Genomic DNA, 23,435 nt, shown 5'->3' on the forward strand with positions numbered 1-23,435 from the left:
GTTAAATGAAATGACCCTGACGGATCCAAGTGAGAGACACAGTAAAAGCTTTTTAAATTGTCAAGATATTATGAAAATGAGTCACAGTGTTCCTTTTTGATTAAATTACTTTAGCATTTAAGACACAAAACAGTCAACCATTAAAGGGACATTGATAACTCCCACAAGTACTTGCAGCTACCATGTTCAGAACAAAGCTGACTTATTTTCATACAGTCAAGTTAGTAGCTCTTCTTGTAGATGAAATATCTTAATATTTTGTCAATAGAAGGAAATCAAGGATATGAATTTTTAAAAGCCTCTTAAGAAAAAAAAGTGTGATGTAAAAGCTAAAACTTAAACTGAAAATCCTTCCAAGGAAAGAGACTTTTTGTATTGTAGAACTATAAGTAGAAGCAGGTAAAAAAGCATATTTATGCTAAATGCACATTGCTCTTGATCATTGCCTTATGCTTAAGGTTGCTTAAGATTATGGGAGTTCTGTTTTCTTTTAATAAGACAGTAGCAGCTTTCCTTTCCCACCTCTTTAAATGTCACAGAATCAGCAGAGGCAGATAAAACTGGCTTGTGATGTCTCATTGCTTTCACATGTACGTAGTCTGACTACAGCACATATTCCCTACCTGAAAATAAAAAGCAGTACATATTTTTTTTTTTTTTTTTTTCAAAAGTCAGGAAACCAAAACCTGAGGCAAAATAGAGGAAATTTAAAGTAAACAAGATAGATGCTCTTTGGCCTGTGTTACTCAAGCACATCAGGTATGTAACTTTATCACTGACAGGTTGTTGGAGTTGCTCTATTGCAGCATTTCTCAAAGTCAAGACTTTGGTCTGGGTCCGCTCTGAACAGCATGTCAATCCAAACCCAGCTGACGGTGCAGAAACCGAGCTGAATCGTGGAATTTGACATAAAAATGCTGAAACATTACAACGGCTTTGTGACACAGAGTTAACCGTGTGTTGGTTACCTGAGCAAAGAACAACGTCCTGAAACTTTGAAGAAATAAGAGGACAAGGGAAAAGAAAACCCTCGTACTTGTTACTGTTGTTTGTCTGCAAATTATAATAGATTTATTAAACAACTGTGGATCACGTTACATTGTGTAGAGAGTTTGTGTTTTATGAGAATAACTTTTTTCATTCCTTTCATGTAAAACTTTTATAACAAAATCCTTAGGGATAAGTGATGGGTGTTTTGGGGAGCTTTACAAAATTATTAAATTCCTAATGAACTGGGGTTAATTTTTAAACCATCTATCCACTGTCTTTGCCACTTTTATGTGCAGAAGGCATTGGCGTTTATTTTGTAGTGCATGGAATTATTGAAGATAAAAATGGAATTTACTAAATAATATGTCCTGTTTAAAGAAATATACAACTCACGTAAGCTGTTCTTAACTTATTTATTTCTTGGTTTACCTCAGTTGTTTAGCTATTACTTGGTCTTGCTGCTCTTTAAGTTCAATTTATTTACTTATTTATGTTCTCTTCTTTTTTTTTGCAAAGCACTACACTTTTATATGTTGAGGATTAAAAATGGTGGTCAATTTTAAGTTCAAATTTCTTAGAAAGTTAAGAGTTCTCATAGCATTTTCCTGCCAGAAATAAGAGCAGCTTTGAGCCACTACTAAACAACTCAGGCAAGCATCATTTTTGCTTTGCTTGTGAGTTGTAAACAAATATAATAAAAAGATTTGCTCATCCCCAGGGTTCTGGGACTTTTAGCCTCACCCAGAAATCACATTTTGATCTCTGACCATAAAGTTTGCAAAGCCCACTTCTATAGGAACCTATGAGTGGTGTAGCAGAGAGGATGCAACTCTTAAACAAGTTCAAGTACAACTCTCCATGAGCCACTTCCCCTCATAACAGGATGTTTCCAGGCAGCTGAGTGTCAGTGGAGGACCACTTACAGAGATGGGCACAGCACCTGCACAGCTTTAGTGTCTTTTGTTATATAAAAGTAATAGCTCTGTTTATGATAACGGGCGTCACTTCCATGGCAAGGATCTTTTGACCTTTTGACTAAGAAGCTGTGAAAAGAATCTATATTGAAATATGGTTGTAGGATATATTCTTGCCTGTGTAACGCAGTCCCTGTCTGAATAATTCATTTACAAGTTATTATGTTCCTAGCCACAGCATGAGGGCATTAGGGGTCCTCTTCATGTTATACCAGTTTGCATAAAGTAGTTAGTGCATTTATTTAATTCAAGGCCTGAACATTCATCAGCTGATGGATAATAACGTTTTTTAATTAGAAATGCAATTGAAGCGATGCACATTGATTTGCTATGTTTTGACATCAGGCGGTGTGACAGCTGTGTGTACTGTTGGGCTCACCGACTCTGGAGCAGACATCTAACCCTTTATTTTCTGTACGTATTTTCACCTTTGCCTTCCTTCTGCCCTTGCTGCATTTGTGTCTTGTCTGATTCTTTTCTCGGCAGAGCTTTAGATCTCTGTTCAGCACATTCTGAACCTGCAGGCTGTCAGGCTTGCTGTTGGCAAATGAGCAAGCTGACCTGTAGATGTCATCCTCCCTACTTTTCTGGTATAATTCTCTAAATCTTAGACTTCCACCCCATGTTTTCTTGACGTTTTCTACCCTTTTCTGTACCATCAGTTCATGCACTCACCACTTGTACCAGTAAAGCTGTGAACAATTTTAGCTTCATAGGGCTGATAAACCTTCTGTCATCCAACTATCAAGCTTGCACGACCACTGTATATTGTCAGACAAGATTTATGTAAAGTGATCGGCTGTAGTTTTTGCATGGAGACAAATGAATTACACCAAATTTCTTTAGATTCGGTTCGTTTTTCAGAAAAAATATGAATACTTTTAACAAGGTCAAAATTTTGAGCATGATATGTTAACTGAAACAAAAAAATCTGTATTTTCTCTTCTTTCTTATGCACTTCTTGTTACTGTGCACTATTTTATTTTATATTTGTATCATGTTCGAATAAAATTTCATTTCATTTCATTTCATTTCAAAATGTTTAATTTAAGCTCAAATATCAACATACGCCCTCACTGCTGTTTGGTTCAACACTCTTCAGCAAATTGTAAAGAAACTGTCTGTTTTGATCTAATTATATCTATTTGACAACTTTTGCTGTATGTGTATGTTTTAGGGATCCTTGCTCCAGTAGACAAGTTCCAACAATCTAGTTATTGAATTGAATTGACTTTAGAAAATTTGGAGGTAGTCCTCTCAATTTAATATTTCCCTTGCTCTGCCCAATTCACCAGCATCATTGGCAGCAAATCAGTTCTGTAGCATTATGCTGCCACCACCGTGCTTGATAAATGATACAGTGGCCCTGCATCCTCTCATTGTGGTTAAATAGCTTAATTTTCCTCTCACCTTCATCCGCAGTGCAGCTGCTTGTCCATGGAGAGAGCTGAAACTTTTAAGACTAAGATTTAATCAAGATTTAATCTGTCGATGTTGGAGCCAGGGTTTGTTCTCCCTCTCGGTTCATAATGTTGTACAGTATAGTGAGGCAGCTTGACATCCATGTGGGACAGCTATGGTTACATGCTTGGACACACTTGGGTGTTTTTCAGCATGAGAATGACCTCATATGCACGTCAATAGTGTCTCTGGAATAGATAATGTAATAACAATAAGTTTCTGGAATAGCACTGACCACAGCCCTTCTTAAAAGCTTTGTCTATGCCAGAAAACCAACCAATTTAATGAGCTTGGCAAATTCTGATGAGAAGAGTACAAAAAAAATTAAATGTGAGTCATGCCTGGCTTGTGTTAATGACTACAAAGTGTATACGGTTTCACTGTAATTTGTGTGTGTGCATATTTTAGCCGAAAATTTTAATCTTGTGCGCATTAAAGGTCCATGTCTGTTCATTAATTTGTTCCTTCCTCAAAGACAAAAAAAAAAAAATGCAGTATTTTAAAGTTTAAAAAATTAGTATGACATTCATGCCGACGAAGAGAAAACATACACAAAGAGTTCAAATAGAAGGAACGTTATGTCTCAAAACGGGTCAGTGGAAACGGTCTTGCCACTTGTTGTGCGTTTCATTTTCGGAGGAAACTCATTGCAAACGGTGCGTACCGCTGCAGACACAAACAGGCGTAGAGAACAGTGCCTAAGGCCAGTGCAGGTTAAGCATGTTCATTAATTTCTGTTGTTTCTCTCCCCGCTGGCCTTGCTTCGCTTCTTGGACGTGCCGTGGTTCTTAATAGGCTTTCGAACTGCGCTCACAGTTTTTGTTGCACACAGAAAGGCCCAGAGAGCTGGAAGGAAATCAGAGACCGTGCCACAAGAGGGAGAGTGATGAATAGAGATGAATTCAATGAAAACATAAAGAACACATGTCCAAGAAATTGGAAAACAAAATAATAATAAATCCATCTCTGAGAAGCAAAGTTTGAACTTGTTTGATTTTAATCAAGTTTGGCTTTAATTACCCTACTACAAAGTAAAAAGATTCAGTTTTTAATGACATCAGTGAGAGTTCACACCCTTAATCAAAAATCAGAGCTTGATATCCTGGAAATGGTGCAAAGAATATAATTGTGGTCACCCACATAAGATGCTTGTGACCCATACAGGCTGTTTACCGTTTTTTTTAAGTCAACTTTAGAGGCTAACAGATGACGTTTAGCCAGATTAAAGGCTGTGTTAACTCTACAGGGCTAGAAAGCACAAAAAAAAAACAACTCTATCAGCAAGATACTTCCTGAAGCTCCACGGTTGCACCAAGACCCCCTGTGGAGCTTCATCTCTCTAAAGAGACTTCAAAGGCAGGCCCAGTGTAGGTGTTAACCTTTGACTCAAAGGCTCTTTCTGGTCAAACGGGAACAGATTAATTGATGCTAAACATGCTGCAGTAAAGGGAGAGCTTGTACATCGCATCATTTGAAGCAAATATTCACATCATCTTAAATATCTGCATCTAAAATGGGCCAACTGGAAACTTTTCCTTAGAAACCTTGTTGCCTCTGTATGTCTGTTGTGCAGATAAAAAAAAACAATAATTTGCAGTTATTCACTATTACTTCAGGGTTTATTATATTTGTGATATTGTAACAAGAAAAAGGATTAAGTGACATTTGTTATACCTGCAACTATTTGTGTTTTTCATATCTTCCAGGCACTTTCATATGTGAAAAAGATAGAAACGTGAACTTATGTGCTGAGGACTCGCACTATATATGCATCTGCAGATAAGGAAGTATGGTCAGGTGCAATTTTCCACCCACCTCACACAGTTGATCAGATAAACATGTTGTGGCTTGAAATAGAGTCAGGCGCCCCTCCATTGGCTCTTGACTCGTCAGATAATGCTAAGGGAACTCATGGTTGACTCTGGTTAATTTTCCACCTCATGTCCTGGTTTCCTTTTGGAGAGATGGAGACTATGATAATTCAGACTGATTTAGGAAGTGGTTACAGAAGGAAGGTACACACTGCAGTCTGGGCGGTTGCACTTTGAGTATTTTCAGTGCCAGAAAAAATGCCAACAAATTTAGAGTATGGCTGAATAGATAGATCAATGGTGCATTAAAAGAGATATTAACATTTATTCTTTCAAAGCTTGGTAGCTAATTTATGGAGGGATAGTCTTCAAATTAAAGTTAAAGCTCGAGTTCGTTCAAAACCATTATCCCAGTGCAACAAATTGTGCACCAGTGTTGCTAAGGACCAAACTTAAAACAAGTAGTGGTCTAAAGTGGCAGGAAAGATTTAGTCTTATTTAATGTGAGAGAATGGTAAGACTATCTTTTATTAGTACATTGCTTTAAAATATGTAATTTAATTACATGTGGGGTCAATGTTGAGATGAAAAATGGAACCCTGACTGGTCGTCAGCTAAAAATGTATTGGAGAAAAAAAGTTGTGTAGATCAAAACAAGAGACACACTGCTTAAAAAGTTATTTTTAAATAATATGGAAGTTATTTAACTCTTAACTACTGCAGTGGACCAGGGTTTGTTTCTTTGAAAAGCTGTGTGAGAAGGGTCCTTAAGAAACTCTGAGAGATGAAAGAGCGAGGCTTCAGAGGGCCCAAGATGGGACCATGAGTGACCTTTCTTAATTTCATCTTATGGTTTATGTTTAAAGCGGACTTCGTTAAGGTTCGAGTGTCAACAACCACTCGCACAGCTGAGTCCAACCAAGCTGTTGCTACATCAAAGCCTCATGCAGCTGAGCATTGTTTGTTTAAAATATTTTGCATCTATCTATATTTCTGCATAGTTAACGGGAATATTTATTGCACGTCATTGTATCTGCACTTGGGAGTATTTGCAGAACTTGGGAAGCTTATTCTATTTTTGTTTTATGCATTTGCTGAGCAGTGTCTGTCTTCACTGAATTCCTGTCATATGTCCTAGGATTTCGAAGCTATGTGATTAATACAGCCGCCTTCTTTACTTATGCACGGACACACTCATATCACGGACACCATGCACAGGTGGTTGGTGAATTTGAGAAGGGTTCCTCAAATCATTTCAACCATCCATAGTATCTTTAATACATATTACATTTTCCTTTGACTCTAAAACAGCTTTGAAACCTTTAAAAATCCGTATTTAAAGTATAAATCTGTTTTCTGCTGCTTTTCAGGATACAGACCTGCTGGATATTACGTACATAAAAGATGCCAGAAATGGAAAGTGCACTAAAACACCAAAGGTAAGATAAATGATTTATGTTGTTTACCATGTCTGTGTATTTTTGTTTTGCACTAAACTACTAAATAAAGCCAGAAAAACAACCCCAAAAAACCCTTTGTAAAAAGCCTTCAAAATTGACCAATCCTTCAGTGTAGTAAGATGGCTGCACAATGAAAGTTTTAGAAAAAACAAGCAGTTTGATTACATCTATTGAGAAGTAATTGTTCTTCTTTTCTGAAGGACAAAATAAGAAAGACAAGTGAAAATGTCATTTTATTAGTGTGGGAAAATAGGTACCAACATAAACTTCTATTATAGAGCATTAATTAAAAACTTAAAAACAATTAAATCTTTTTTTTTTTTTTAAAAAACAAAGGTACATGAAAATCTCAATATATCTTGCCAGTGAGTAGCTCTCCAAAGCTCCCCCTTACAAACTGAAGCAAAAAATGGCATCTTCAAGTTGCACAGTCGCCATAACAACCACTTATTTTAAGACTTTTGCAGACTTCTTTATCAGGGGTGCAACTGTTACAGTGATGATGGTGTAGAGATTAGAACTTTTTTCCAATGTCTCCCTGTGAAACCACATTGTTGACATGGTTATTTTTGCAGAGAAAATGAATTTCATGTGTAGGTGTCAGTCTGACCATGAATCACACACGATCTGCATCTATATCTAGCAAAGAGTTATAAGAAGGTGAGACTCAAATAGGTTCAAGCGGATGGAATAACTGATATTCAACAAGGAGCTCCTGGTTTAAATCAGGAAATAGCGCTACTCTGCTGGTGGTGGTGTTGAAATGAAACTAAAGATTGTGACGTCCTGGAGTGCATAATGAAAAAAATAAATACATTTTGAATCTTCCCATTATGTCCATAGCTTTGTGTGTAGATGGTAAGTACCATAAACCTATACAAACCCATTTTGTTGAGGCGTAGCATGACAATTCACAACACTTAATCCCCACCTCCCAAAAAATGAAGTTGCAGAAAGCTTTTGGATGTTGCATTCATAGGTTGAGTCTGGATGGCAGCAGCTTTATAAGGTTGACTCTGCATGAAAGTGAGGTGAGTGGAGGTTGATCGGAAAGCACTTTGTGAAAGGGAAGTTTGAGGGAATGAGAAGATTCATGCATTTCTAAACAGCTTACAGAGAGATACTGCAAGAGAGAAGGCATGACCATGTGACATGTTTCACTGTCGAAGCATTGGAAATCCATTACTAGGAGATGAAGCAGTTGTGGACCCATTGAAATGGGAGCACCGATGAGACAGTGTCTCAGGAGTTCATGAGAGGAGGAGGGGGAAGAAAAGGGGGGCTTTTGAGGAGATTGTTGAAGATGAAGGCAATTTCAAAAGAGTCAAAGCAAAGGCTGAGAGATTTTTCCTTTGGGTGCCGGCTCAGCAGAAGGCTATAGGAAGGATTAGGAAAGAAGGACGGACACAGAGAGATTATGTGAGGTCAAAAACAGATGTGAGTGAGACACATATGTCACACTTTCATTTTTTTTTTTTAAACGTCTCCTTCACACTTCTTAAAAATCATGTTAAAATGAAGGTTGTGAGAGGATTACTGGAGAGACTGACCCCTTTACACATTTTCCTTTTGAAGTGGGTCCTATTAGTTGTACAATATTACATATTAGAAAGGTGAAACAGTGAAATTTAAGACACTAGAAGATGCACAAATATCACAGTAACTTAAGATATTTTGAAGGTAAGCTTAACTTATTTCATTTCTGCTTTTTTTTTTTCAAGATTGTGATTTCTCTAGAAGACCTAGAATCATTACTTCCAGTAGATACAGAGGCACAATAAACCACTTCACTCATCTTCCATCAATATCTTACCCTAATACTCTCACTGGTTGTCACATAGGTGCACATCATCCAGCTTTGCTGAACTTCACACTTGTATTGCAGGAGTAACAAGTACCGTAAAAGAATGAGTCTCCTTCTTAACATCATTGTCAATTCCATGCTACAGCTTTTAGCTTTCATCAGAGGCACACTAATGAGGAGTGCAGAGCTTCAGTCAGTCATTTGGAAACAGAACTGGAACAGATTTGTTTGGCAGCTGAGGAGCACGGACAATGTTTATCTTCACATGACTTTCCCTTGAACAACTCATCAGTTTCTCGGCCACAGGCCTAAATCAGGGACTTTGACAGAGTCCTGTGATTATTCAGTTTTTTAGTTAACAGACCAAAGACACCATCATCAGCAGCAGCAGCACATAGAAGTGGGGCCTTCAATCAGATCTGATAGTAGGAACTTCGCTACTTGTCTCTCCCCTTTTTTCTCTGCCTATTTATTTCTTTTCTTCTGCAAATAGAAGCCACCAGTGTCAGAAAAAGCACAGATATAGATATAGGCATAGATATTTAAAAATATGGTTGAAAAACAAAAACATTGCATCTCATTTATATTATATATAGCGCTCTGACTGCTGACTTCATAAGATGAAACTGCAACAGTTAAAAGGAAAATCTCTTTTTTTCTGCAACAAGTCAGTTTGACATAAACTGTCCTGGTGTCCAAAGTGTCATTTAGGAAGAAAAGATACAGACTCCATTTTCCAGTTTGGACCCTCTCACACCTTTCTTGTTTTCTCTTTATTTTTAACCATATGGCAAAGATTACAAATTGCTGACTTACCCAATTCATTCTTGAGCTGAATAAAAATCGTATTGTAGATTATCCCTAATTATTCACATCTGCCAAGCTAACACTCTCCCGATTTGTCAAATATCCCAAATATTAAATTACAAAGCAGCAAAAATAGTATAGATAGAAAGAAAGAGAAAATGATTACCCATTCCTTCCAATAAAAACAGATATTAGGCATAGAAAAGGCTGCTGAAATAAAAAAAAAATAGACAAATTAGAAACTAAGAGACTGGAGCTTTTTTTTCTTTCCCCTGCTCTGTTGTCACCATCTGCTTCTCTCTGATTTCACTTAGGAGCTGCTGTAGCAGCATTCATTTATTTATGCAAATTAAAGAAAAGGACCACACTCACTGGAGCGAGATGAGAGGTTTGACTTATGATGGCATGTCGACAGAAAGCTTCAGAAGTGCTTTTATTGTGCCTCTCGAGGGTCCTGTGTCTCAGCTGACTGCCGCCAGACTTGGGCACCGTTATTACCAACAGATGAACCTGAAATGAGCTCCACATGAAAAGGCTTGCTTTGTTTACATCTCTTTATATCGATCTTCTGTCTTCTGGAGCTTCGTCTCCAGAGGCTCAAGTCATCACGTATTATTTTTGAGCAACATCCGAATTTCTGCCTGAGCACCATCGCGCTTTGGAATGCACTAGTGTGTTCACTGGCTTGTCACAGTGTGTGAAAATCTCGCCTGACCTCACATGAACTCCCGCCACCCTGCCCACCGGCTGCTCCGGCTCTGTTGTGATTCATGCGTTCGCCACATGAAGACGGGCAAACGACGCAAACGCACTCCGCGGCAGGAAATGCTCGCTGTTATTCCCATTCCGATTACGCTTCCAGAAGCGCATCCTACACAGGGAGCAGAAATATGTGGGCTGGGGAAAATAATAAATTGGGAGAAAATTGGAGTTCTTTGTTTAACAAAGCAGTGGCTGTGGCTGCTAATTAACATGTGTCCTCCCTCTGTCTTCAATAAGACTGATAAAAAAGCCAGTTTCAAAAAGAGAGGAGCTTTATATTTGATAGCTTCCTAAATAAATCACACATGCTTACGTTGGTTGATCAAAGCACAGCACCACCCGTCATTAATTTCATGTAGACGCAAAGTGTTGACAGAAAATATTCCAAAAAATGCTGAAAATTTGTTTTTTGATGTTAGCTTTTTATGACATGAAAATCTTAATTAAGCACTTTTCTGTCAACTATTTACACTCTCACTAAAGTAGCCAATTAAAGAATTTTTCTATTCGCACCTCCATACTGGCAGCTTTTAACAGTGTGTTGATTTTAATGCCAGAAATAGAAACCTTTAGCATTGATCTTAGAAAAGCTGTTGTTGCATCTCCTCGGTACTTTTCAAATGATTTCAGGCCATAATGTTGGTGAGAGCTCATAAAAGTCTGCAAATGCCCGAGAGGTTATGTGACGTTACATTAAATCAACAAATTAGTCTGTCCCTGCACAACATGTTCCCTTCTCTTGAGCACTAACCATAAAGTACATCTCCGAGCTTTTATGAACTTCTTACATTAGAGCTAGCTTAGCTTTGCTATCTCAGTGTGGTATTTTACACATGTGTGAGGGTATTGTTACCCTTCTGCTTTCAGGAGACGTTCTGCTGCATGAATTGAGGATAAAAAGGCAATAAACATTTGAATATCCTGGGTACAGTAGTTCTTTAGGGCACACATTTATGCTAATTGCATGGGGGCATAGGACTAATACTTTACCTCCAAGTTTTAAGATCAGTAAAAACTCTGCAGTAGGAGGAAGTACCCTCTTAGCATTACTGGTAAAATACATTGACAGCTCAGATTTTCACCCCACACAGTGCAGACAAATATAAAAACTGGTTAGCGTAAAGTTGAATCTTTCTAGAAGTTAAGTTCTGGTGAAGAACTGTTGAGCAAATAAGGACGAAAAGTGCTTTCTTTGAAGAAAAACTTAAGAACATCCAAAATGAGTAATGCCGTTCTTTATTCCTTTTTAAAGACGCATGCCATGCCACGCAGGAAAGCCTCCTCCTCTAATAAGCTGTTAGTTTCCTTCGTCTCTGACTGTGAGGTGAGAGAAAGTAGCTGCTACCTTTGTTGCAGTCTAACCTTACAACAGCAAGGGTTGCTTCTTAACAGAGAGCAGCTTGTGTGTCCCTGAGAATGTAACAGGATCTGGGAGAGGCCAGCAAGTCTTTATCACTCCTGCTCTGTATGGCCAGCCAAGTAAAGCTCAATCCACCACAAGTACCAGGGAGTTTACTGAAAATACAAAAAGCTTCTGTCGGGTTTGCAGCTAACAGGCCGATTCATTTCACATCCAAAGCAGCTGTTTTTATCAAATGTTTGAATAGTGATTAAAACATACTCGCAGTAACCATGCAACGGTGAAACGGCGTTGTCCTGGCATTTCCTTTTTGGACCGTCGACCTCTCAGAGACCCGTGTTTTGCAACAAGATCAAATAATTATTTTCCTTTTCATGTTCAATAACGAGCACATGAATGCTTTTAATCTCTTTGTTTTGTGTTTTTAAGATTCACAAAGCTCTCTGTGTGCCTGTTTATTCCATCATCTAATCAGTCCAGTGTGTATTGACCGGGAAGAGGGTCACAGCACGAGCCTCAGCTGCAACAATCACAGCCTCTCATATTCATTGATTTAAAGAGTGGGCAGGTCCTCTGTGTGACCCTGGACAAGACCGCACTGTAAAAAAAAAAAAAAAAAATTCAAACTGCATGAAAATGTGTGAAAAAATGAGAAATGAGCGTTGTGTAGTTGATAGGGAAAAGGGGAGATATGCTTTGCAACAGCCTGTCATAAGAAGAAAAAAAAAATCATGCTTTTTTTTCCTCTTGCTATAAAATTATGCCTGTGCTGCTGATGCCAAATTATACGATATGATGGATTTTTACCAAATCCATTAGGGCCATATTACAGACCAGCCACTCAGATGACAATTGATTTACTGTTCTCTGTATCTGTGCATGTGCATAAAGCTATCTAGTGACAGTGTTATTTTCAGTATATGCCAAAAATGTAGTGTAATGTGTAGCACTAATATAAATGTAAACCTTCCCACTGTCACATCTACCAGTTCAGTCCCTGGTGTCATTCACACAGCAGACACACAGTTATATAAGATCCATTCTACCGGCAGTGATGAGGTTATCTTTATATTTGTATTAGGACTGTCTTAAATGTTAAAACACAACCAAAGAAAAAAATATCTGACAGCCAGAACCATTTTCAATAAAACAGATATATTATTATTCAAGGCATTGGGTTCTTCCTGTTAAAAATCAGATAAATATAAGCAACAACAGCAAGAGATAGTTTTGTCTTAATGAAGGCTAAACTAATGAGTAGTAGGCATCTATTTAGATTTAAAAAGAGTTTTCCTGCATAGCAAGCTAGTAGATAACATAATACTTTCTAGAACTGTTGATATCCCTGATAGAAGTCTGTATCTTGGTTTAATTTCAATAATTAATTGGAAAACAGGTTTGGCAAAAGGATCTAGTCAATTCAGATGCATTCAGCAACAGCCTGGTTCAGGTTCCGTGTTTCCGGTCATGTTGTATCATGTTTTCTTTGCTGAGTTTTGGATAGACTTTTGGTTAATGCTCATCAACATCAGTTTGAGTCTACAAAAAAAAAATTAAAGAGATTCTATAGCATTTCCTCTACCAATACTATGTTTAAGATTAGTTAATTCCTCTAGTACTCAATAGAGGAGTAATGAGGGTTGCTCTACTCCTCCCCCTTCTCCATTTTTAGTGGCAGACTTCTGCATCCTAGGTGTAAAAAAGAGCGTCATCATCGCACAACCTTCCTCCCCACAGCTGTTAGACTTTAGACCCATTGCTGCTTCCAACAAACTCAATAAGTGTTTCCATGTTTGCTGTTATCCATGTTTTTCTAATTCCAAGTAACATTGCTGCTGTTGTTTGCACAACCTTGCTGATATTTGCATAGTTTTTACATTTCTTGTAAATAGTGTTGCTGTTCTCTGTGCACAAATATGCACATCTTTTTTTGAATGTTAGATAACTTTTTTCTTATGCCGCAAATTTTCTGTTTCTGTACACTTTTATATTTCAAATATTTGTACACCTTAGTTTGAACATGCTTGCTTCTCTTTATCTTCATAAATAATTACAAGGTAACTCAGTGTAATTATTATATTTTGTAAGAAGCCTTTTACAAATGTTCCCTAATGGGAAACACTGTGATATTAAATTTTTAAAAGATTTTTTAAAAAAAACCCTCCGCCCAATTTTTTTTTTTTTTTTTTTTTTTTTTTTATCAGAAGTGCAACAAATACAACATTAGCCAATGAATACAGTTTTTAAGATGAGAAAATATTGGTGGCTGCTTAAATTAAAATCATATTAAGATATAAAAAAAGATTGAGACTTTTAGCCCACCAAGGTTATGACGAGGGAAAGAAATTGTGGGGGATATGAATGAATAATAGATCATTTATTGTTTTTCTACTTGTGTATTTAGCCACGAAACACTTTAGGAGATAAACACTGAGAGTTTGCAAGTCTGCATGCTCTGCTCTAACCACACACGAGGCGGCACAGACACAACCCTACTTACGTCTCTTGGCGGTGAGGGTCACTATCACAAGCTTGCGTCGCATTATAAAAATATGTATCGTCTCATCCCATTTGGCTGTCTTTACTGCTTCATAGTTAGTCTGTCACTTTCAATCTGACACACGAGTTAGTTCAGTCGGTGCCAATATGTGAAGAAGAGATTGGATATAATCGCTCTTTGCCATCGTTTCCATCTGCGGGTCTGGCCACAGGGCAAATGGCAGGTTGCGGTAAGAGGTGATTAAAGTAAACGGGCACATTGACTGATGGACTTTCATTAAAGAAACTGCATCCATTCGTCATCAGCCATGGGCAGGAAATTGATCAGCTTCACGGATTGATGTCGGCTCCCGGTGAGCAGAGGATAAGAGCAGAGGCAATGTTGCAAAGAAGAAAAGAAGCGGCGAACGTGATGGAGCCTGATGGGTTTGGGTTTGATTCTTCAGTCAATTACATAGGTAATTCCCACACACAGATGAATTCCCCCAAGTGTGAAGCAGGCCATCTCATTATCACCCACTGAGAAATCGAAGGCGACGTCTGCAGCCTCTCTTTGGACCTCTGAAGGAGCTGTTCTGTTCCCAGCAAAACACAACAGTGAGCTGGTGGATCAAGATGAATGAGCAAAATCTTGACTGAATGAATGAGCAGTTGAAATAGAGTTGAGGAGGATCAAAAAGGAGGCTGGTATCACATATGAAGCCAGATATTTACTGTAAAAACTCCAGAAGCAGCATGGAAAGAAGTCTTCTGCAAATCTGTATTCTTTGTTTTGTATTGATTTAAAAAAAAATTGTATAACCTTACAAATGTGCAGTAACATCTAGAAATGAGAGGTAATTTTAAGATTTTCTCACAAGTGTGTTTGATTTTGTCTTTGTTAACCACATTGAGAATTTTTTTTCCAACTCTGCACTCTGGCTGCCTCTAATAGAAAAGAAATGCCTTTCAGAGTGGAACAGAAATGATACACAGTTCAGTCTCCTTCACTCTGATACCCCCAAATAAAAACCAAGGCACGTAGCTGTCTTCAGAAGTGAAACAAATTAGTAAAGAGATTACATGTGTGTAATTTAACTGCAGCTGTGTGTGTGTGAAGGCCTTAGATGTTTCTGGGGGATCATTATTGAACAAACACCTTATATGCAATAATTTACATGATCTTAGAGTGCATTTTTATTTTCACACACAAAAAAAGTTTTATTTACAATTAAATGATTCATTTTTTTATTTTTCTTTGAGCATCTATCAGCTCACGTAGTCGATTATTGAACATAGCTGTGCAATATTAGGGTTTAAACAAATGCAGCGCCGGTCTTTTGGGCTCCTGGCACGCCGTCGTTCTTTTCTTTAGTCACCATGCTGGCGTCAGTCTGTTCTAGTGGGACTTGGCACCCTTCTTCAAGTCACTTGATGCCTGCAGTGAAATCAGATGTGACATTTTGTTAACCCAGCAAACAGTCATCCCAGTGGAAGAGGAGCTGATCAAATAAGAACCAGCAAAGGCAGCAGCTCTCAGACTAGCCCGTGAAGTTTGATGCCAGTTGAAAGTCGGCGTTTTGTTTCATAAAAAAAACTAATACAGACATAAATCCATGCTTCGTTAAATTCCAGGTGGCAGGAACATTTCGGTCCACACTCGGTGTCTAGATGGAACAAATCCGGTCATGTTGTTTTATTATTATTCGTTCTAGTCACCAGATTCAAACACGATTCCTTTCATTTTAACAAACCTCAGATAAGTTGGGTTAGTTATCTCTTTGGGTTGTCAGTCCTGCAGACTAGAGCAGACATTAATCTTACCATTCATTTGTGTGGTCTTGTCTTCAGACAGCTGATATTCTAAAAATACACCATCAGTGGCATTTGGGGGACATTTTATTGACTGGTCTCGATGCGACTGTTCTTCCATGCAGTTCGATCATCATCAATATATTGAACAACTGAGTGTTTTCTAAGTCAGGTGGGGCTCCTAATTGATTATGTGAATGCCTAGTGATTTAACCTTACAAACTTTTGATAAATGACACTCTCAGCTCTGTGCTGTTGGTTTTTATTATGGCCACATTGTGACTGAGAGGACCTGATTTTAAATGAGCTTCTCAAAAGGTCAATCAATGTAATTATGTTGGATAATTATCCCTCTGTAATAACAGCCGATAAAATTACACCAAAACAATAATGGGCGCATCATTATTCACAGCATAGTCTGTTGTGTTGTTGGACCTGATCTTATGGGAGCTAGCTAGAGGAAAAAGGGAGCTCTTCCTTCGAAAAGAGAAGATTAACCTCTAAGACGAACTCGTGTACAAATCTCTACACTCTTTGTTTCTACGTAAACGTTTATGTCATCTCAGGATCTTTTATGCACTGACATCTAAAATCAAAATGAATTTGTCAGCCATCCTTGAACAGTTTAAAATTTTCAGCAGCTGCTGCACATCAGTAAATATTAGCATTGAGAAAAATCAAATAAGATTGACAGTATACAAAAGTTAAAGTTATTGACATTTGATGGATTTATTGATGATAAAAAAAAAAGATGTTATGATTCAGGGTTTTCATCTAGTACATATGAAGGAACTGATCATTAGTCATGTAGGACATTTGAACACTGTAAATTTTACAGCGGAATTGAGTTTTCATTGGAAAAATGTGATTTCAGTGTGACAATATAAATATGTGTGGGAGTTGTTCTGTCTGAGCTGCCGATGTGTTTGGGATCAGGTGGAGTATTTTTAGGGAATTACTCGGCAGGCGTCTTGTCTAAGGAGAGTATTAGAAAGAGTTTAAAAGTGGGTTTGTGCCCAAAGGTTCGCCCTTAAAGGAGCAGAAAGAAATGTTCCTTCAATACTCTGTAATGTTGTCATTTTTTCATCTAATTAAACGGCATCTCCCCTGAATCTTTTAGGTTTAAAGTCATTTTTAAAGAGGTCAAATGTACATTTTTAATTGGAGTTTCTTTCAGATAATTTTATTATCATTAGCTGTTAGAGGTAAACTTCTTGGTTTAAGGAAAATTAGAATAATAATAATAAAAAAAAACTTCAAATATTGTGAATTGTGATTTTAGCAAGCTATGCTTATAAAACTAGGCAGAAATTTAAAGAAAATGTCATGTGACTAACTATGTGCATTATTATATTTTTCTATCCTGGGTGCGACCACTGTTGCATGGCAACAGGGTTTAGTTCATTGCCTGGGTTTAGTTCATTGCAGTCTTTCTGCAGAGACTTTGCATGCTCTCTCCACGTGTGCCTGGGTTCTTTCTGGGTACTCCAGCTTCTTCCCACAAAAACCACTGGTCACTCTGGATCATTATTATGCAGGTCTGTGTAACTCTCCAGCCCTCTCCAGACTGAACTTTTTCATTTACATTTTGTCTCTTGTTTCCAAACATAATCTCTAGATGTTAGTAGTGTTGAGAAGCAAACAACTGAAACGATTCAAATCTTTATCCGAGAATTTTAATCTAAATTATTCTGGCAATGATTACGAATACTATTAAGGCAGCTTTAATGAAAGAATATTTGCAACCAGTAAAATTGCAAATATCTCATTGTTTTTTAAAAACCAGACTTCAATGGCAGATAACGTAGTATTGCAAGCAAAAACGAGTTACTCTCGTTCTTTTCCCCTCTAATTTGTTCAGATTTAATTGCAATGATCAATATCTTTGCCACGGTTTCGTCTATACTCTTATCTTCCATCTCTGAATTTCAGATATGTGCACAGATAATGAACTGTGGAAGAGATGAGAAAGGAGCTTGGGGGAATATTTTTAATTGCTGCCTCTGTCGCACAGGTCATTCCCTAACTTCATCAATCACACAAGTCAGACTTTTAGATGTAGCACACATGGGAAGGAGTTCTTGTATAATAATTGTCTGGCTTTACCCACAAATGTGAAGGAATGTGCGTGTGTGTAATTAGAAAGAACCTCTCTGGTTCCAAGACGTATAGCGACAGGTGACCTTTCTCACTCCCACCAACAGTCCCTTCCAACCACATCAGCACGCCAAAGACTTAATTGGTTTTCAATAGTAAATCTCAAAAGGGTTTGTAAAGAAAATGTCTGGCTTTTAACGCTGCTGCCCCAGAGACCACAAAGCTCTCTTGAACTATTTCCTTTCTGGAGGTCCTCGGTAAACGAAGGTGGAAAACCATTTGCCTGTTTTTTGTGAATTTCTCATTTTAAAACTAGTTAAATAACGAGTTAAGTAAGTTTTGAGTCCAAGAACTTCAATGCTGGGTTGTTTTTCTTCTGAGTGATTTTATTTTCTGGGGATGTTTTTTTTCTTCTTTTTTTTTTTTCTTGAAAGCTCTGGCAGTTTTTTGTGCAGCCATTTGTTTTGTTGAAATAGCTCCATTTCCATTGTGGACAGCACGTGTTTTGGAAGCTGAAAGACTGAAGATTCTTTATCTGAAATGTAGCACTTTGCAGAAAGTCTGACAGCTTTCTTTTGTAAAGAAAGGGGGGAAAAAAACATGATTACTTCCTGCAAATTTAAGCTCCTATTTTGTTCAGAAAAGCCAACACGCCAAAAAGGATTTTTCTTTTCTCTCTTTAGTGTTTCTTTTTTTCCTTTTTTGTCGGCATCTGTTCCATTATCCAGTACTAGACCAACTATTTCCATGTATATCAGTGAAACTGAGAAATAGGAGTGAAAGCATTTTATTCCACCGTGTGAGAAACTATTTCTCACAACAAAATGACTTTCCCCAAGGCACTTCTATAAGGGAACGCACCAAAGAATGACCATGTCGGCTTCTCGAGACTTTCAGACTGGTGCCATGAGTCTCTCTTGTGTCTCACAGAGAACAAACACACATTACACATAATATAATCATATTTTATCAAAGATCACTCCCAGCATCGTGACCAATGAGACATGGCAGATTCTTCAGCATGGAATGCGTCGTCACGACAGGATTTCCCCCAAACGCAGACCACAGATAAAGTGACCACAGATAAAGTGACCACTTGAGTGTCGTAAAAATATCCAAAGGCTTGTTTAAACATTCAGTAAGTCCTTGTTGGCGCATCAGTGGAGCACACAGATGCCACACCAAATGGAGCATTATGTGAGGGTGGAAGGTGGCTGGTTGGTTTGCGGCTGGCATGGCCTGGGCTGGCAGATGGTCTGAGGATATCGGGACAGCAGGCTCTTTGTGTCACAGGGGAGCTAATGATGGCAAGAGGCTAAATGATGACTATAGACAAAGGACTACAATTACAGCTGCACATTTCTCAGCTAGGACTCTCAAATGTTTAGTCAGGGATTTTGAAGACAAATTAGTAGAGCTAGTGCATATCCCATCATAAATGTCTTCACCAGTACGTGGAACCGTAGTGGGTAAGCTGGCTTGTGCGTTTCTATACCGCCCTTTTTTTTATACCTACGGGTCAGTTTCTGACATAAAACAATTTCAGCAGGATTTGTTAGAAAAACAGCGACTAGAAATCAGATTCGGAGATTTGCCGACTTTGTCAAAGTTCTGAGTGAAGGATTTGTCCTCTGTGTCGAACAACTACGAACGGAAGTGTACGCTGCCAATAGGATTAAATTTAATCGAATTGAGTTGTCTTGCAGAGGTTGTATCTGCCCTGGTGATATTGCAGCTCGTCATTCTGTAAATTGAACTTCATATTACAAAAGCCTGCAGTGACTGTCTCATTTTAACAACGCCGAGGATGTGTGGAGATCAACATGGCACCGAGTCGTCCTCTGAGTCCACGTCCACATTTCCATTTAGAAATGTAAAAGCTTTGATTAAAGTTAACCTTTTCACTCATGTCCTTTGAAGAAAGTGCAATACAATAATTACCACTTTAAATGCTTGGCAGACATTGTTAAAATGAAACTTTACACCAGGAAACACACAATTTTGTTTCCAGTAATGGAAACAAAATCCATGAGCTTGTATGAAATTACAGGCCTGCATGAGTGCAATTATCTGTGTGAAATTATGATAAACTTATATGAAAATACCAACATTGCACAGTACTATAATAACATTGAAATTTAAAATAAAATTGTTTAATATAATCTGAAGACAATTTTTTTTTTACTTCTATAAAATATGATATAGTGTTTATTTTACTTGCTATTAATGTCACTAGAATTTATTTATTGCATTTTTAACATAGACTTGCTCTCATGAATTTGATATGCAGAATGTTGCATGATTATCAGTCTGTGTTTTATACCTTGAATACTGGGACACTTTGCGCTTTTTGCTGTCTTTTTTAATTAAGGGGAAAAAGTACTGGTCTTCTTTCAGCCAGCTGACTGTCAGTGCTGTATCACTCTTTGATTCATAAACCATTTTATTCGCTCTGGCTCTTTCTCATGTGATTATAAGGTCTTTAAAATGTAGGGGCCGTGGAAATAAACAGTTTTTTTTGCCGTTTCAAAACCATAACTCGATAAAAGAGTCTTTGTATATCTTCATACTGGTAATCAACTTGTCCATTACTGAAATATATCTTAAATTAATTACTGGTCTTTTATTGCACTACTGTGTACAATAGTACAAGTCAGAGGAAACCTCCAAATTCACCGTCAGCAGAAAGACGAAGCACAGCTCCATCTCTTCAGCTCCACTATTACTTTAAACAGTACGCTGACTCTTCCTGATGCTGCGCAGCCCTCCACTAGATCCCTGCAGGAATGTTTCCAAATAAACCCAATTGGCTCTGGCCAGACTTACTGAAGTTGTCATTGGGTCTGGAATCTGCTTAGTGTCCTCTGCATAGTAAGGGCACAGCTCATGGTGTGCTGTTGGTAAGATGGAGCAAAATGGAGAAGTGTAGCTCAAAGAAACGAGGAAAGGGGGAGAACATATGCCGCCTTGTCACTGCAGCAACAATGGCAGAACATTCATAGCCTTAAGGCTGAACCGAAGCGCAAGGGACTCATGAATTATTAATTCCCCAACCTCCCTGTGTACATTTTCCCTGATGGGACTGACTCTACATGACCCCTGTGTGGTAGGGCCCCTAGAGGGAGGAACAAATGCTGCAAAGGCCCCTTTTTTTTCCAGGACACTCAGCAGAATAGAAGGTATTTTAGATGGAGGAGTGTGATGACACTTGACTTGTTTCAATAACATTAACACAAGCCAGAGATGCTCTTTAAACAGAGCCTGCTGTCTTCATTTCTCAAAACTGTGATGTTGGTCTTTGTTGTGCAGATGTTTGTGTTTTTTTTTCTCTTCACAACTCTGAAAATTCTGTTTTGTACACCTAAATCACTTCATTACTTTCCCAGTGTAGCGTTGTAATATACAGATTATTCCAGTTAGGGCTTTTTATCTTTAATACAGGGTAAGAATGATTAACAACTGTAAAAATAGCTCAATTGTCAAAAGCATTAGCTGGTAGTCCCTCAGAAATGTCAAAAATCTCATCTTGTTCTCATAAATCCAATATTGTGTATCATTTTGTCTTAGGAGTCACTATTAGAGTCATTAAAAACAGTGAAAAAAACAGATTATTTAACCAGAACGCAAGTTCTCTCAGGTGTAAGCATTCTGATACAAATTATGTAAAAAAAGAAAAGAAAAAAGAACATAATAGGGATTTTATCAGGACAACTGTAATGCACACTGGTTGTGTCGATTATGGATTATTTTAACTTCTCCGGGAAAGATCCTTGTGTCAAAGCCAAATATGATTTACGATTTAAGTCTTGTTTTTTCTTTATTAGGCCATAAACAAAAGTGCTTATGATTCTTCAAAACTCTAGAAGCGTTAAAAGAGTATGTACTTATTGTAGTAGATGTTCTAAAGGGAAAATTGGATCCCTGTAACAGCAGGCAAATTTCTAGATTTGGATGCACAAAAATGTTTTTCATCTACTAATGTTGAATTTCAGTAGTTTTCTGTGTCATAACATTCTGTGTGTGAACATTTTGTTTTTCTGCGGAGGGCTAAACGAGGCAGCAGAAATGTGGATTTTTTTCACCAGCGTCTTGGCTGCTTCTGCTGCATATCTATTTCTGCATCGAGCGTGTTCATTAGTCTTCGTGTGGGCGTGAATCTGCGTCTTCTTGAACGCCATTCATGTGTCGTTCCCCGTGTGTAGGCACCGTATGTAATCTCACCAGCAGTTAGCGTTCCCCTACCTTCACTGAAGTCTGCTTTCACAAAATTAGAGCTTCTGTGTGACTACAGGATAATTGCCATATTTACATACCTGTCGGTTTCTGGCACCTGGGAGACGTTTTTGGCGCCCCTGCTGATGGAGCGGCGCGCCCTGGACAGCCTGAACAGAATGGGGTTCGTCCACCTTACAAAGTGATGGCACTGAATCCGACAGAGTGGGTGAAAGAAATGACGTGCAAAACATACATTTGAGCAAAACACAAATTTAAAAAAAAAGTATAAGACGCAATTAAAAACTCAAGTTTTTTTCCCCCTCGTTTTTGTCTTTTATTGCGGAGAAACTCATTATAGCTGTTTTAAACATTCCCTCACTTCAGCATCCATTCTGTCTTTTTAAAGGTCTCACAATTTTCTGGCAATAACCGGATTTGATTGCACATTATACTTTTCTTACCTCATTAAAAATTTAACCCAAGTGAGCAGTAAGAGTTTTCTCTTTTTTCTTTTGGCTGTTTGACTTGTGTGCTGCTTGCACTCCAAGTTCTGCTCTGCGCTTGTTCTAATGAGGAGCGCTCAACTTGTGAATCACAGCAGCTGATTTTTTTTTTTTTCCTGCTGGAGTTTGTGTGGCATGCGTGTCTGAGGTCAGCTCTCTCCTGTCTTGGCCTTTCCCTTCCTGTCCGCCTCATGTGAGCTCAGTCAGATAGAGGAAGAGTGCATGCCAGGTAGACTTCTTCCACCTCATCAAGCTTGCTCCTTGCCCCCTCCTGTCTCTCCGTCTTTCCCTCAAAGAGATTTGCACGCAGTGGGAGTCGTCCTCCAGCTTTTGTTCTGTTTATTCTCTCTCCTGCGAATCGCCGTGAACACAAACCTACATAATTGCAGCTTTTTATGTGAACATATGCTTGAGTGTGTGTAAAGAAAGCCTTTGGTCTGCTGCGGCACTCAAGAAGCATTGTCACAGCTTTTTTTTTTTTTTTTATGCAGGTGGCATTCCCGAGAACAGAAGAGCTTCGGGATTCATTGTCACCTATATGACAGTTTTCTCCTCTGTTTCATTATTTTTACGCCTTGACTTCCAAGCTTGTGTCTTAATGTGAGCTGGCAGCCTGATTTCCTACAGATCTCTGGAGCTCTACCAGCTACAATCTTGAAATGCTAATTTGCTGTAGAGCTGCATGTACAGATGGATTGAATTAAAGTAGGCATGAGATTCTCATAGTGTGATGGCTTTGAATATAAAAACACAGATTCACAGTATCAGTGTTTTACAGAATTATAAATTAAAAGTGTAAAACATGATTTAATGGCCTGTTTTTTTTAAAGAAGAAAAGCAGGAGATATTCCTTCTGCTAAAAAAACTAAATTATAATACAATTTGAAGAATCAGTCACACA

At 38.1% G+C, this 23,435-nt stretch overlaps 1 protein-coding gene across 1 annotated transcript in view; it reads left to right on the forward strand.

The window, feature by feature from the left end:
- LOC106946450 (1-phosphatidylinositol 4,5-bisphosphate phosphodiesterase beta-1) overlaps positions 1 to 23,435 on the forward strand; it is a 125,364-nt gene that overhangs the window by 22,917 nt on the left and 79,012 nt on the right. Inside the window, exon 3 of the mRNA XM_015030769.1 lies at positions 6,607 to 6,675. Coding sequence (XP_014886255.1) covers positions 6,607 to 6,675 — 69 coding nt within the window. The remainder of the gene's footprint in view (positions 1 to 6,606; positions 6,676 to 23,435) is intronic.

The sequence above is a fragment of the Poecilia latipinna genome, unplaced genomic scaffold, assembly GCF_001443285.1.
Source record: "Poecilia latipinna isolate Pla-1442-1.1 unplaced genomic scaffold, P_latipinna-1.0 Scaffold191, whole genome shotgun sequence".
Classification (NCBI taxonomy): domain Eukaryota; kingdom Metazoa; phylum Chordata; class Actinopteri; order Cyprinodontiformes; family Poeciliidae; genus Poecilia; species Poecilia latipinna.